General features: G+C 36.7%; 1 protein-coding gene across 3 annotated transcripts in view; it reads left to right on the forward strand.

Moving 5' to 3' along the window:
• Window positions 1-6,804, forward strand: part of LOC113927426 (pleckstrin homology domain interacting protein) — a 138,112-nt gene extending 131,308 nt beyond the window's left edge. For 2 of the 3 annotated variants that reach the window (XM_027603246.2, XM_027603244.2), the window contains exon 40: window positions 1,289-6,804. In XM_027603246.2, coding sequence (XP_027459047.1) covers window positions 1,289-1,926 — 638 coding nt within the window. In that variant the 3' untranslated portion in view covers window positions 1,927-6,804. The remainder of the gene's footprint in view (window positions 1-1,288) is intronic. The other variant, XM_027603245.2, reaches the window with a different exon arrangement.
• The last annotated feature ends 10,372 nt before the right edge of the window (window positions 6,805-17,176 follow it).

The raw sequence follows: 17,176 nt of genomic DNA on the forward strand, positions 1-17,176 counted from the left end.
TCACAACCAAACAAAAAAATCTCAGAACTTTGAAGGAAGAAGTTAATGGTAATATATGTTTATCACCTTTTTCCTTCATCTGATGGGGTAATAGCATTTTTTTTTTTTTTTACACAGAAGGGCAGTTCATCATGATCTCTAGATCCTGTAGATTTAGAATTTGATCTCTAGACTAATTTTCTGATATTTTTTTTTACAAAGCAAAATAACCTTTATCATGGAATTTGTTACAATTATAATGGTGGCATACATAATAGATTTGATTGATACATGGAGTTAGTACTGCTTATCATAATAAGTCAGTTGTTTGCCATTCAATTACATAAGGATATAGGACTATTTCAAAGAGCCTGTGAAGAAAACTGCTGTTGTTTATTTCATCCTTTTTAAACAATTCTGAGAACATAGTTCATGACCAAGAGTAACTTATTTCTACTCTTATAGTTAGGACAGATGAAGAATATCAAAGGCATGGTAATTTTTCTGGAGAATAATTGATGTAAATTATTCCAGTAGATGTACTCTGAAACTTCTTGTGTGGTAGGATTACTACGAGAGGAGGTCCCTTTTACTTCTGAGGGACATAAGGAAATATTTAGACTGTAAACTTTTCTGTGATACTAGAAAAGGGTATGATGATCACATCCAAAAAGGGATCAAATAAGAGTGAGAATCATTCCAGTCTTGATAGTCCCTTTTTATTCCATCCGTAGTAGGAAAAAGTGATTAGAGGTAAGTAGAAGGGGATGATATGCTTATGTATTCAGATTACCAAGTTAAAATGTCATGGATTTTATACCAAGCTCATTTTCCATAATTGAGCTGCTTAAAGGTAGGAGTACAGGAGACTTTTTAATGAGGTAAACAATTAAAGTTCTTTGTGGTTGCTAAGCTCCATACAAGTATACAGGGTCATTTTGTGTAATGGAAACAATGCTTTTATATTAGAGCATGTAGTAAAGGTAATAGTGGAATAAGAAGTCTTGACTGATCCCCAGCTCGATCATAATTTATAGTATTAACAGGTTATTTATTTGTTCTGAGTTTCCTTTCCTTCATGTGAGGTCATTAATGATTTCATTGAGGATCTTTCCTCCTCTGTGAGTTTCAAGTAGAAAATAAGATCATTAAACTCTCAGTCTTTGGTGGTAGTTCTTCTCATTTTAGTAAAAACAAAAATTAGAATTATGTTGTTACATAAGTATAGCAACGTCCTTAATGACTAGTTTGAGGGTCAAATATAAAAAGCAATTCCATATATTAAGTGTGCTCTTGTTCCTATTTTTAGCAGATTGTAAGAACAATGCTCTCATACCAGGAAGCATTCAAGTAAATGGCCATGGAGGGCAACCATCCAAACTTGTGAAGAGAGGACCTGGAAGGAAGCCTAAGGTAGAAGTTAATACCAACAGTGGTGAAGTTACACACAAGAAAAGAGGTAGAAAGCCCAAAAAGCTACAGTATGCAAAGCCAGAAAATTCAGAGCAAAATAATGTGCATTCAATCAGAGATGAAGTAGTTCCTTCTTCAACATGCAGTTTTCTTTCTGAAACTAATACTGTAAAGGAGGATTTGTTACAGAAGAAAAGTCGTGGAGGCAGAAAACCGAAAAGGAAGATGAAGACACAAAAACTAGATTCAGATCTCATAGTTCCTACAAGTGTTAAAATGCTAAGGAGAAGTAACCGAAGAAAGACAGATGATCCTATGGATGAGGAAGAAGAGTTTGAGGAACTTAAAGGCTCTGAGCCCCACATGAGAACTAGAAACCAAGGTCGAAGGACAGCTTTCTATAATGAGGAGGATTCTGAAGAGGAACAAAGGCAGCTGTTGTTCGAAGACACCTCTTTGACTTTCGGAACTTCTAGTAGAGGACGAGTCCGAAAGTTGACTGAAAAAGCTAAAGCTAATTTAATTGGTTGGTAACTTGTACCAAAATATGTTCCTTCAAAATCATAAAGCAGGTACAGTTAAGGAATATGTAGAACTAAGGCTTCTGCTTCCTTGCTGCTATGGTGGATTAGGGAATGTTATGATTTGATTTGCAAAAAAACAAACAAACTTACAAGACACTTCACTTCTTTAAATGAATATATATATATAAATATATACATATATATTTTAAATGTTTGCTATTTATTGCCCTTAGATAGGTTATGCATTTCAACATTCATTTCATTCACTGTTTGAAACAAAAGAAATTGAGGACCTATAATGAATTCCCAGTTTATTTCTGGAAAAGACAGTTCTGCTACATTCTTGAGGAGCATAATATTCCTAGTGATATAGAGCATTTCATGTTAAAATGAATTATTTTTGACCAAGCCAGGTACATTTCTATGGATACAGAAGTTGTGCCCCTAGGAAGACAGATGTTACCAGAGTAGCAGTAAATTAAGAAGTGTGTTTCCTCTAAAGATAAATATAAAATTCCCACCATTTGATACCCTAAAAAGTTTAATTTTAATTATAGAATGTTCATCTACAAAGAATCTAGACAAGGCTTTTGCTGTATTCCATTTCTGCCAAACTTAAGAGAAAATGTACTTAGGAAAAGGAAACATATCCACATTGGAAAACATTTGACTGTCTAATTTTTCAGACCTTGATTCTTATATCAATCACTCAATCTCTGTTTATTGTGCCAAAGACTGAGAATCAGTGCAGTGGAAAGCCTGTTTTTGACTGTCAGGACAGCATACACTTTTCAATATTGGAAAGGCTATATATTATTCTAAAGAGCACGTTATTAAGAGTTATGCTGAGATGTATCTTTTTTTGGTACTTAATAGTAGAAAATAATGCACTGGTGGGTCCTTTGACAGAGATGTTTTAGAGAAAATGTTTAAGTGGTTAAAGGATTCAAGGAAAATACAGGAAAAAGGTATGGGATTTGATGTTTACTTGTTGATCTGGATTAATGTCGTTTCTACACTTTAGACATATCTAATAGGCTAAAATGACTTACAAAGAAATGTGTCTGTGTGTGTATGTGTATATATTGATAAATGGGTATAATTAAATATATATACAAACACATACTTATATACTATTACCCAGGTATAAATTCTTTTTTCAGGATTTTTTAGATAGTGGTAGAATAAAAATAATTTTAAAATGTCATACTTTATAGTTTAATTTTAAGGGGAAGATTGGTTATTTTCAATTATTAAAGGTTAAAATAGGCCAAATCACTTTTTATGCAATCATGTTTTATACAGTGGTCTCATTGCACATTGTGTTTTTTCTGCACTTTTTATGGTATCCTTATCACGCTGGTATGTCAATATACACCCTAAAGAAAAATTCCATTTAATGATTGTGCCTTGTATTCTATTATTTTTTGCATCATTAGTAAAATTAAGTTGTCTATTGTAAATGATAACTATATGACTTAGGAGAATGTATTGCTATATGTACTGCTATGGAAAAGGAAAGCAGTTATTTATTTGTTTATGGTACAGTTAGTTATTTTATACCTTAAAAACCAACATAAATACCATTTCTATTGTTTAAAAATTATTGTCCATTTTTTAAAAAGTTTAAAGAATGTAGTATTTTCTGAGGACTGGTATGGTACAAAAATGTAACCAAAATTTTCAGATACTACATTTTTAAAAAGTGAGGATGGGAAAATATGTATCAGCATGACCCTGATGTAGAAAAATAAAGTCTTTAATTGAACCTTGGCAAAATACATTACATAATTATTTCTTTACTTGTTTCTGATAGGGATAAATGTTAGCTATCATTTAATTGTATTGAAGAACAATGGAAAGTGATGCATTTGGGCTTTTTAGATCATTTGTAACTAAATTTGTACAGAAATCCTCCTGTGAAATTAAGTAAACCATTTTCCAGATCTTAACTGGATTGCTGTGATTTTGCAGTTGAGAAATAATTTCAAATTTTTCAGGTTTTTTGTATATTTATTTTTTTCTAACAAATATATTTAACTATATAATTAAAATTCAGTAGTTAAACTCTTCATAATGCAGAAATGGATGGCTTGGTTGTATAGTAAAGTGAGTCTTTCAGTTACACCATTATTGAGAATAATGTGTATGTTTGAGATTTAAGTCATTAAAGTAATTGTTGCTTTTGAAGGCAATCTATTTGAAACATGTAATTTCCTGATGTTATCTGCATTGTGTTGGAAAAAAATAATAGACTATAAATCCATTTTTGTAAAAACTATGTGTATAGTTTTAAGGTGTGTACAGAAAAAGGAAGAGCGTACACAGTCTTAGAGTGGAATATACCTCTTAGTGTGATGTGTGGATTGGTTCTAACTCTTGAGCAAAGACATGAATATTTACCATCTCACCTGCAACAAGTAAATGTACTGTTCCTGTTCTAAAGACACTGTATATTTATGACCTTATTTGGACATCATTAGACACTGGTTTCTTAGTAAAGCAAAAATGGCTTGGATTCAGATTCTTTGTAATTGAAACACTTAAAAACGTTTTCGTAATACCAGATATATTTAGATTTTATATTTTTATAATTTAGCTTCTATACATTGTAAAAGTTGAATTGAGAAATTCAAGTCATCATCATATTTTTTTCTGTTTGACCAAATATCAAAACTATTGGAAAAATATCCTGAGACAGTGACACCATGTATGTACTCTTTGTAGGCCAAAAGGAGATGTTGGCAGTTTTCTTAGGTGAGCAATAGAAACCTCAAGTTTATTGAAAGTTTCAGAATACATGGAAAATATAAATCAATTTATATATTTTTAAGTACCTAACCCTAATATTCTCTCCCTCCACCCCAACAGTCTCCAGTCCCAGTCAAATCTTACAAAGTTATAAAATGTTGCAAATGAGCAGTTTAAACATTCGATTTAATTACAGCCTCACAACTCTGGGCAATAGATATATACCTTCTTAAAATTTTATCCTTTGCAATCTGCTATTATGTCATTAGACTGTTTTCTGCATAAATTTATGTACTAAAGAATGTTGGTCTTGTTTCCATTGTTTTTATTATTGGCAGAGCTTCACCACAAATTTGAAGACTATTTGTTAACATTATTATGAAAGTATCTTCCTCCTTAAATTTAATTAGAATAACTGTATAGAATAATTGTGAGCTTGATCATGTCACATCTGAGATAGGAGTTTAGCTGGATTTAGTATCACTTGGAAGTGAATTGCATAAGATAGACGGGTCTGCAAAAAGATCCTCATGCAGCAGTTGTGTTAACATCTAGAACTGTCCCTTATCTGCAGTGTAGTATATTAATCAGACATTTTAACAAATGTATTCAAATAACATTTTTGCTTATGTGATATTCACATTTACATGTTTTAAAAATCTGACTTATAAATTAGTTCCTCTAGTTAATAGTATTTAATTCTAGCATTCCATTTTATCCATACATACCTATGTATCTCTCACATGTCAATTGGAAGTAATTTTGATTTTGTTTTCTATCTAATGAAAACAAATTGTTATTCTGAATGTTTTTGTTCACCTGAAATTTATTTTTAAGTAGGTTGAAAGGACCAAGATACTTGAGTGTTTAAAGGGCTATAAGCATTCTCCTTATATTAAGCAGGAAATACATGATTTTAAAAGTCATAAAAGGGGAATTAATTTTATGTTCTGTGAATTGTCCCCATACTAAGAAAGTATTTAAGAAAGTATTTTTTACATAACAGGTTGTGATGTGGTTTAGTTATATTTAGGTGAGAATTTATTTTCCTATTAAAATTAGAAAAATACACCTTTTCCTTACTTTCCTCCTTGCACTTCCCCTCAGTTCCCCAAATTTCCAAGTGATTTGAACTGAGTTTACTAAGAAACTACTTATGTTCTTAATTATACTGAGCTAAGCACTACAAATGATATTTTGTACTATGTATAGTAACCAAGAAGAGGTCAAATTGAGTCAGAAGACTGTAAGTACCACTTTTGACGCTCCAGAGATAAATCTTGTACACACTGCAGTAAAACAATTAGAAAATATGAGCTATAAATATATATTATTTTTAGTTTTGATAGCTCTGTGTTGAAATACTTTTTTAATGCAGATAAAATCATCAGGAAATTAACCTTTATATGGCACAAAACCAAATACATAATAGTGGGTGGCTATGAGTTTCTACATTTAAGGAGCTAAGAGAATAGGTTTGAGATGATATATAGTACACACGATATGATGCAGAGAGGCACACACATGCTCATTACTTTTAAGATTGTGTGTGTTGATTAATCACAATGGTAAACTATAAATGGAGGCAAAATACAAAGTTACATTTTTGGACCATATTAAAACTGCAAGAAGATGAGGTCTTTATTAAAGATCCTTTAGAAAACTGTTAAATCCTGTCACACGATATTTAGACGTGTAGAATGTAGCTCAATTTTTTAAAAGTAACTGACCTAGAGGGTTAAAGTTGAAACTGACACATTTTCAAATTAAAATTATACTTATTTTGTACAGAAAACAATGTTAAACACAAGCAAATCTGTTGTATGTAATAAGTAACACAGAGTTTAAAGACAAATTATTTAGCTTTATTAAGGTTTTTGTTTTTTTCCTTCCAGAAACCTGGAGTATCATGTTATAAATGGCAGTCTCACACCAGAATAGCAGTGCCCTTTCTTTTTGTACATATTGATTGGACCTTTCTTTACTGTTATGTGGACACTTTCTATGTTAGTTTTGATGCATAATTCTTTGAATCCTTTTATACAAACTAGAATGTATGTGTAAGAATTCCTGTCCCTGCAATGTAGTAACTACAAACTTATTTTTAAATAAATAGAAAACTTGTTTTTCTAAGCTATTTTGTAGAGCCTCCTGATTTATTTGCTTTTTGGGGGGGGAAGTAACACATCTTTCCCAAGTGGGAAACTTCTTTAATTTTGGTCTTTGTTTTAATAACGAAGGACATTATAAAGTCAAAACAAAGCCAAGCAAATCATTCTGATGAGATAGGGAAAATCTATCTGAGCAGATTATACAGAAGTTGAAGAGCAATTTAGTCTTCTTTTGAGCTCTTTAAGAACAATTTATTATTTTAATGGAGAACAAATTCTAGTTCGGTATTGACATAGTCCTTAACAATATTAAGTTTTCATACCCTCTTCCCTCCCCTTCCTTGTCTTGTGAATAAGTGCACCAAAACTGGGGGAGTTTTGCCACATTTTTTAGTACATTTTGTAAGTTTCTTTTCAGACTCTTACTCTCTTCTAGATCCTCAAGTTTTTCATATTTTGGAAGAAATAGACACTTCAGGACAAAACACTCTGTCCTTGAAAAACAAACTTATTCTGTTATCTTGATACTTAATTGTATTTTTCTGTCTGTATTTTTTCCTGGTCTCAGCTACATATGCTAATTACAAACTCTAAGCAATATAACTATTTCACTGAGAAAACTCACAGGAAAGGAACTGAAAACTGTCCCATGGAAACACTTTTGCAAATAGCAAATGAATACACATAACTTTGAAACCTTAAAGTTGCAAAAATGAACATGTCCATTAAATACATAACCCAAAGATAGCCATCCATAGTATATAAATACAAGAAGCAAATGCAAATAAGATTATGCTGAGTGAGCAGTATTTCAGTATTGAATCTTACATACAATTAAATAGGTATCCAATGATTACCCATTAATTAACTCAATTTAATATTAGTCCAAAGTTTTAAGTTACCTGAGGATCTTGGAAGTTATATTCAAGCTGATAACTATGAGACATAATTACTATTATACAAACATTTGTCAGAATCACTATTCAATTTATTCTCAATATTATGTAAGTGATGTTAGCTTACCTAGTTAGTAGACCAGCACAAGAAATTTAAGGGCTTCATATTAACTTGTCTCTTAAGCAAGCCTAATCTTCACTTTAAAAATAAAATGTATTGTTGGATTATACTCCATACTTATATAGAAAAGACAGCCATTATTTAATTATTTAAATTGCTAAATTATTTTAATAACCAAAATTATTAAATCAGCTTAATTTACCCAAAGATTCACCTTAGTTATATGAACTGGGACTCTTACATTAAAATGTTTGTGAGCTACTTGTTTTTATAAGAAAGATTGTTAATGTCTCTTACAAGTACTAGAAGAAACCTGGGCGGGGAGGATGTGGTTTCCAATTACCATATAATATTTTAAATGTCCAGGTTTCAACAAAAAATTGAGGCATTCGAAGAAGAAAGTATGGCCATTCACAGGAAGGTAAGATCGCTGGATTAGATACAAAACTGATCAATGTTTTATAGACCAATATGATAACTTTGTAGTTTTTCCAATGAACAGAAATGATTTTTAACTCTACTGGATAAAATGTACAAGTTATCATGTAACTTTACTTGATTTGGGTGAGACCTTTAATCAAAATCTTAAAAATCTCAGCTAAACTCAGCTAAAACACTACACGCACATTTATGAAACAGATAATTTAATCAAGCTTTGTGCTGTTTTCATGATATAAGGACAACCCTATTAAACCCGTATAGGCCATATTTATCCCAGAGAAATAATAAACATATATGGCCATTTTGCTCTAGATAGAGCTCGCTCCTAAAGACTCTGAAGTCCCAGTTTTGTTTTTTCATGAGTCACTAAAATTCGCTAATGCCTATGGTGACCTATTTCCTTTTTAACTCTAATCAAGCTTCCTCACTTACTAAGACCACTTAAAAGATTGTCTGGAATGTATTTCTCTGTCATCACTATTATGAAACCAAGGAATGCTAAGTAAACTCTCATAGTAGTCCAAGTAACCATTGTATAAAGTAGAGTGACATTATTTCACCAGATATCAAACTACAATTAATAAAGAGGCCTGCTATATAAAAACCGTGCAAAACTTGGAGCAAATGAAGTTCCCCTCTCCTTTTCAAACATGCAATTGAGTGAACAAATTCTAGCTTTTTTCTAACCATTCTGACCATCTCTTTTGTGACTTTTTTTCATTTAAATATAGATTTTTCTATCTTAGCTGTCTTTGCAAACTGTTATGTACTCAAGTGCCAAACTCATACTGATAGTAATGATCATTAATGCACTAATTAAATGCTATGTGCCAAGCCCTGTTCTACATTCTTTACATATAGTAGCTCTTTTGTTTGTTTTTTTAAGATTGTATTTTTAACCTGTACACCCAACGTGGGGCTCGAATTTACAACCCTGAGATCGAGTCACATGCTCTACCGACCGAGACAGCCAGATGCCCCCATATAGTAGCTCTTTTAGACTGCAGAATAGTTTTATGAGTTAGATACAATTATCATTCCCATCTTACATTAGGGAAATTAAAAAGCACAGAGATTAAGTAACTTGCTCTCTACTCAAAAATGAGTTGACTGGGTTAATGAGTGATATCTATATATGATTTATAATATTGGCTCTAAAGGCAATTCTTTCTAAGATTGGGTCTTATTACAAAAGGCCATTATACAGGCCACCAAAAGAGCCTGCTTGTACTACCCATAATCATTTTCTGATATCTTGGATTTTAAAAACCACCAATCTGTCATTACTTTTAATTGAATCCCCAACAGTATATTTCTAGACATATGTTAGTCCAAGTCCTCTAAGAAGTACATGCCAAGATGGGATTAAAAAATGGAAGGATTTGAATAAAGGAAATGCCTGTGAAAGAAAATTGGAAGGGAGCTAGGAAAACCTAAGATCCATCAGATGCAATGTAAGTGTGACCCCAAATGAAAATGAGAGGAAAGTAAGGCTGGATGAAAGTACCTTTGACTGCTGTGTAGTCTGAGGAAGACTCGGCAGGATGACTGGGGGAGTCAGTGAACCAAAGTTGACCGCCAGAGGAGTCCCCCATCTCCCAGGTAGGTGTGCACCTGCTTTAGTAACCCTGAGTGCCCAATATTGTCAGTAAGCATCCTCAGGAAGGTGAATCTATGGCACAAATGCAGCGATGACGCTCAGAGTGTAGCTGCAGGGGCCCCTGGTCTAGTGAGCTTCCTGTAGACGGGGTTCTTCAAGGCACATACTCATGGCCACCTCAAGATGGTCGAGCAGCTGAAGAGCTTTTGACTTTATTTTAGTCATAAGATCAGTGTAACATTTTTACTTAATTATTGCCATCACTTCTAACCTCTTGATGTCTTACGTTGTTAGGAATGCAGACTCATAGTCCTTGAATAATTTTCTCTGCTAATCTCAGTTGTTCATAATTTAATTCATGATATGCAACCCAGTATCCAATGATCCATATGATGTGGCCAGAAGTTCATATGTAAAGCATGATGACAATTCTGTCTATAATACCTAAGATATAAAAAATATAACTTGTTACTATTAGTATCAATAAAATTTATTCAGCTTATTAAGCCAAATGTCAGAATTACCTAATAAGGGAGTGGTTTCATCATTACATATGGGCAATTCATGATTCACTGGAAATCTTGAGAGCAATTCTATATATGCCATATTTCACAGAAAGCTTTGAAATTGTTTAGGAGTGTTGCCTTGAATTAATTTTTTACATGATAGAGGTCTTCAACCAGGAGACTTTCAGAAATGGAATTTAGGCAAGACAGCCTCATACACACTAGACATAACACAGAAATGTCGGATTATAACTGCGTAAACAGACTTTTGCCGCCTGACTATTCTTTTTTGTTGTTGTTGTACAGTTTGGATGCCTGTCTACCAATAGCCCAGGTGTACAAAAGCTAGACATTTTATTTTAGAAACATGAAAGCATTATACAAATAATTTTAATGTGCTGGATATTGTGATACCAAAACTCAGATAATGGCTCATCTTCAAAATTAAGATTCATTTCAGTCAAGACTTCAAAGAAATTATCCTCTGGGTTAACCTTTTTAAAATAATTCTCAGCTGAGGGGCAAGTTAAAAGACACCCTTTTTCTTGAGTTTTGAGAAAACTTTTCAGTGTTCTCTTACAAGTTATTAATCACCTAGGAGTGAGCTAATAAATGTATTAACTTGTTGATCCCTAGTTAAAGCAAGTTTCTTTTAATTTAGAAGAATTGTAGGTGCCTGGCTAGCTCAGTTAGTTAAGCATCTTACTCTTGGTTTTGGCTCAGGTCCTAATCTCAGGGATTGGAGATGGGCTCCACGATCATCAGGGAGTCTGTTTCTCTTCTTTCCCTCTGCCCCTCCCCCCCCAAATAAATCTTAATTTAGAGGAATGGTTAAAATGGTCTATATTACAAATGAAATTTTATTTTGGAACACTGCATATGACACGTAGTATAATATTGGCATAGTATAATATTGCAATGATTACAAATATTGATTCTACACTCTGTCATCTTGTGCTTACTAAGGAGCAGCTAGAAAGTGTCAAAAGATGTAAGAGTATATCATCTGCCCATTCCTATTTGCTTTTCCCCATTTTACTCACTATTTTACCTAATATCAGTATTTTTCCAAGAAATCTAATAAATACCCATTTTTAACCCCTCTGACAAAAATAGTTGAAATATTGCTAAAGAAAAAAAGGAGTTTCACTTTAAATATGTGTTAATTAGTTTGTTCTCATCACTTTTTGGCTTAAACTCTGTTTTATTTTTTCCAGACTTAACTAATGTATAATTGACAAATAAAAATTGTATATATTTAAGGTGTATAATGTGATGGTTTGATACATACATTGTGAAACGATTACTATAGTCAAGTTAATTCATATATCCATCACCTCACATGGTTATTTTTTTGGGGGGGGGTCTGGTGAGAACACTTAAGATCTATTCTCTTAGCAAATTTCAAGTATACAATACAGTATTATTAACTATAATCACCACGCTGTGTAAAGTAGATCCCCAGAACTTATTGACAACCAAGCTCATACCTTTTGGACGGCCTCTTCCAGTTCCGCTACCCTTCTCAGCCCCTGGACACCACTGCTCCCCTGTCTGGTTCTAGGAGTTCCACTTTTTAGATTCCACATATAAATGAGATCATCTCCTCAGTAGTATTTGTGCCATCAATTGTGATTTCCCAGTCCATTTTCTACCAAATGTAGAATGTGCTTATACAACATGTGTACTCATGCACTTGTAGAGGTCTTGTAAATTATAAACACTCAATATTTCTTTTAACAAAGTTCTCTTTAACAAATCCTCTTTAGCGAAGTTAAAGCCTGAGTGCTAATATCTTTTTCCTACATTTTTTGTGGCATATTCTTTGTCTCTTTATATGACAATAATTTTGTAATGTTTTCAGAATTTATTCATGTTTTTACACAAGGTATAATTCATTCATTTTCCCTGCTGTATTATACAAATATATATATATAAATATAATAAGTATTATACAAATACTTATTGTGTGAACATACAACAATCTAATCATTGTGTTGCCAGTAGATGTGGTGGTTCTTTCCAGCTTTTTCCTATTATGGACATCATTTCCTGTGTTTCTTTTTGTCTCGCAACAACTCATCCCCTGCACTGTTGCTGACTGGCGATGAGTGTGTGTGTGTTTATGTTTAGTAAATCCAATTTGATCATACTACCTTTTTACTTAAAAATCCTTTAACCTGGTGGCTTGGCATAACCACCTGGAACAATATTTCAGATGGCCTGGAATCATATCAAGATAACTACAGTAGCTGAAGCCATTCTTTTTGAGGATACGCATCAAAACAGCAGTGTTGCCCAGTGAGTTTGCTACTTCTTTCTTTTTGTCACCAGAACCTAAAACCGCTATAGAAATGTAAAGATGGTTGGAAATTAAGATGGACACATTAATGAATGCTTCGGCAAGACTTGACTTTAAACTGAACAAATTTTTCTCTTCCTCATTCTTGAAACCACCTCCTCCCCTCCACTTGTTTTTCTGTAGAATCCTCTGTTCCAGGAACTTGGTATCAATACTGATATTTCGCTGACTTCAATGTACACTTAGTAATGAGACTCAGATGGCTGGTGCTAGTGCTAGTCATGAGCCCACCTTGAAAGACATGATGAACGTGGCTAGCAGTACTTACCAGATTCCTATTAAAACAGCCCGGATCCCATATTTCCTGATAAAACCCTTCAGCCTTTCACCCTGGGAGGGTCTGCAGTTTTGAAGGCATTACCTGGCAAACTAATAAAACTCTTGTTCCCCTTTACCCCCAAACTCTGTCTTCATGTCATATTTTGGCTCTGGATCCCAGAGGTTGGTTTGAACAATGAACCCACCCCGTCCCTCTCTACTGTGTACTCTGGCACTATAGATGTCTGATGTGAGAATGTGAAAATGAATCTCTTATCACCAAAGTTTTCTAGGAAGAATTACACACACACACACATACACACACACACACACACATACACAAAACCTCCCCTGGGAGGCTGTCCCAGAAAAAGCTACAATGGTGAAAAAAGCCTGGGAAGAGTCAAAAGTCCCTGGTCTTCAACCATGATTCTGCCATTTGTGAACCGTCAAGTCACTTAACTTTCTGAGTCTCTTTGCACAACAACAACAAACAGGCCACTATGATTCCTGAATGGCCTGCTTTCTGGTGTGGTATAGGAGAACAAATAAAACCTCCATTTATTCCACAACACCTACTATGTCCCGGTAACTACACTAGGTCCAGACATGAAACACACGGCCCTTGTCCTGAAAGAGCTCACCAAGCTAGAGCACTGGTTCTCGGCTGCACGTGGGAATCACCTGGAGGGTGATTTTTTTTTAAAAATATGGATGCCCGAGTACCCTGCATCCTGGTCATGTGACATTGGACAAATTTCTTAAGCTCTCTTAGTCTATACCCACCTGTATGATGGAGATAATAGAAGCTACTTCATAGGGTAGTTGTAACTGTTAAATAATTCATAACACCTGCTTCACCTTGTGCCAGGTGCAGTGTAGTAGGTAATCAACAGCTGCAAGTGGGCCGAGAAGGTAAGTGACTACATAGCTGGAGTAGTGATCTTTGCTACAGTGGAGACATGCAGGTGCTCTGAAGAACCCAAGAAGGTCGTCCAACTCAGCCGGCATACCATCCCCGAAGGTATAATGTCAGAGCCCAGTTTTTAACTCAAAGATGTGTAAATTAGCCAGACAAGCCCGGGAGGCAATTGGGATGAGGAATATCCCAGAGAAGGGAGCCTGTTCAACTCTTTGGAGTATACAAGGAGGGATGAGACTGGGGAAAGCACAGAGGCCAGATCTTGAGGGGCCTTTGAAAGCACGCAGAGGGAGTTGGCCTCTGTGGGCTGGCCATTAGAAGCCACCAATAGGTGTTAAACTAGAAAGCATGCGATCAGAGTTGCATTTAAGTTAGGTTACTGCATCCTGGTGTGGATTTGAGGGGATCAGATTTTGAAACTGGAGTGGGGTGATCAATGGGACCGGTGACCTAGTGTTAGGCTGTTGCAATAGGAACGGAGTAGGAGCCTGAGAGGAGGGGGGGGGGGCAAAATGGGCAAAATCTACAGCCCCAGGCAGTGTAAGTAGGTTGAGGGATACGGAGGACACGGAAGCCATCCTGCCTCTTGGCACTAACAGTGGGCAAAGGAGGGCAGGGCCAAGACCTAGGACGGCGGTTCCCCGCACGAGATGGAGCTCTGGGTAGACTACTGTGGATTCCGCGTACTGCGCGGCAAGTCGGGCAGAGAAGGTCGGGTTCCGACCCCCGGGGGCGGTGCCTTAGCCGAGCTAACGCCCCCAGCAGAGTGCGCGCGGCCGGTCCCTGCGCAGCGCGCACCCGCCGCGATGCCCGCGCCGGCGGCCCGGGGTGGGGGCGGGGAGCGCGGTCTTCGCCCCTTCTGTCCCCGCGGTCGCCGCCGGCGCCGCCCCCCGAGGCGAGGAGCGGGCGCCGGGACCCGGTAGCACGGGCGGAGGTGGGGGTTCCCCGGCGGCGGCCCGTATCGCGGCTTTCTCAGGGAGCGGGGCCGCGCGCGGACCGAGACCCCGGGCCAGAGCGCGGGCCGCGCTAGGGGCCCCCTCTCCTGGGCTCCTGGGACAGGCCTGAAGAGGAACCAGGGCGATGGCGGCGCCCTCTCTCTGGGAGGCGTCATCTCAGGTATTTTGGGGTGAGGAAGAAGGAGGCGACGTGTATAATTTCGTGCTCCTTTGGAGGCCTGAGGGACAAGTGTTCATCTTTCCTCCAAGTTTGCTTCCTCGTCTGCACCTTTCTCTCTCTCCTTTGATGCCATGTTTCCTTCCTTTGTTACATCCCATTGCACAGTTTCTTCATTTATTATGTGGCTTTTAAACAACCTGGGTGGGTCTACATCTGTATATTTTTAATTCTTCACACAGCAACTATTGACTCTACCGGAAATAGATGTTTCTGTCAAATGTTACACCAGGGTAACTAGTTTCAATGAATAGTCTACTCTGGTGATTTGGTTCTGATGCTGATTCCTGAGCTAAGTTCAAGGATGTGTATTTGTATTTCTCTTGAACATTCCTTAATTCCCAGGACGGTGGTAGATACATGGTAGGCTTGCTGTATAACCTTGATAATCTATCCCGTTTTTAATGCAGGGAGAAACCAGTATCCTCTTGGTCGTGCCCTGAAATGAAGGTCTCGGACACCAATCTGAGCGGCTGTGCAGGGCTGTCTCTGCAAGGGAGGGCAGCAGCCTCTGAATCCCGCACAGAGCTTTTATTTTATTTTATTTTTTTATTGGAAAAGCAAGGACAGATGCCTCAAAAAGGAGTACAGAGGAATGGCAAATATCTTCAAGCACGCTTGCACTTTCCCCTACGCGTACGCGCGGAGGGAATCAGTCCTAGGATACAGGAGGAGCAGGGAGGAGCGGCATGTTTGGGCTGGCAATCGTCAGGTGCAGAATGCGGGGGCTGAGGGTCACATTCCTTCGTAGCTCCTAACTCATGCCCTGCCCCTGGGGATCGGGGGATCCTGCTCCTCCCGGGTCATTGCGTTCAGTAGCCCGAGAACAGGAACGCGGCTGACGTTTCAGCTGCTTCCACAGTCACTCCTCAGGGCTTACAATATATTTTCTAAGAATAACTCCACACTCTTCTCCTCCTTCCTGTGACCTCATCACACCGCCACTCCCCAAGCATGCCCTCCTCCCCTGTTACGGACCTTGCAGTGTCATCCAAGAGCAACTCGTTTCCCTCCACTATAATGTTTCTTCAGACAAACGTCAAGGCCTGGGCCTCTGGCTTCATCCTGCCGGCCTTTTCATTCTTTTTCTTCCATCCTTTTCCTATATTCTTATCAGAAACAGCATACTGTAATGGAAAGATGCCATTTTTATTTTTTTTTAAAGATTTTATTTATTTGACAAAGAGACAGCAAGAGAGGGAACACAAGCAGGCTTCCCACTGAGCAGGGAGCCCGATGTGGGCCTCGGTCTCAGGACCCTGGGATCATGATTGAGCCGAAGGCAGATGCTCAACGACCGAACCACCCAGGCGCCCCCAAAAGATGCCATTTTTAAAAGGGTTTATTTATTTATTTTAGAGGGGCAAGAGGGAGAGAGAAAGTATCTTTTAATCCTAGTGAAGGAAGCTTTTCTTGCAGTCTAAGATTTCTCTTTAACTATTTTTACTGCCTATATGGAGTGAGCTTTCATCTGGGTTCACAAATGTAAGACACCTGTTAAGTGAACCCAAGTTTTGTGGGAAATTGGGTGCATGAATCAGGGGAAATATGTTATGCTATTTATCATTTATTTTAAATTGAGTAGTAGCTGGAAAGAAAGCTAATGACCTGGTAATGCTTATAATTGGCTTTCAATCCCCCCCCCAAAATGCCAAAGACTAAAGATTAGTAACTTACCAAGTTTGACAGTAGTAATTGGAAAAACATCTATTGCTTCATGTGCAGATACTGCCAAAGGAATTTTCACGTTAAAGGTGAATAAACACTGTTTTGTCCTTTTTGCCTGATAATACTACATAAAGAAGCATCTTGGAAGACTTACTACTGTGGAGATTTTGGCAAATAGTGTGCTGATGGTTTTGCAGCTCTATATTTTGCAGGCAGCCTTACCAGTTCAGTGTTTTGTTTCAGGGATGTGGCAACAATTCTGCTCAGAGTCTTCAAGGAAAAAAAAAAGTTGTGCTATATTGTAGTTCTTTTATTTTCTTTCATCCTTAAAAAAAGTTGCTACTGTCCTTCAAAGGAGACCTTGACATATTATTTAAAATAATATTTTTGGGATTGCAGGAGCAGAAAATAATGATTAATCAACTTAGTGGCCTTTGGCAAATAAAGGATA

The sequence above is a fragment of the Zalophus californianus genome, chromosome 7 (genome assembly GCF_009762305.2).
Source record: "Zalophus californianus isolate mZalCal1 chromosome 7, mZalCal1.pri.v2, whole genome shotgun sequence".
Lineage (NCBI taxonomy): Eukaryota > Metazoa > Chordata > Mammalia > Carnivora > Otariidae > Zalophus > Zalophus californianus.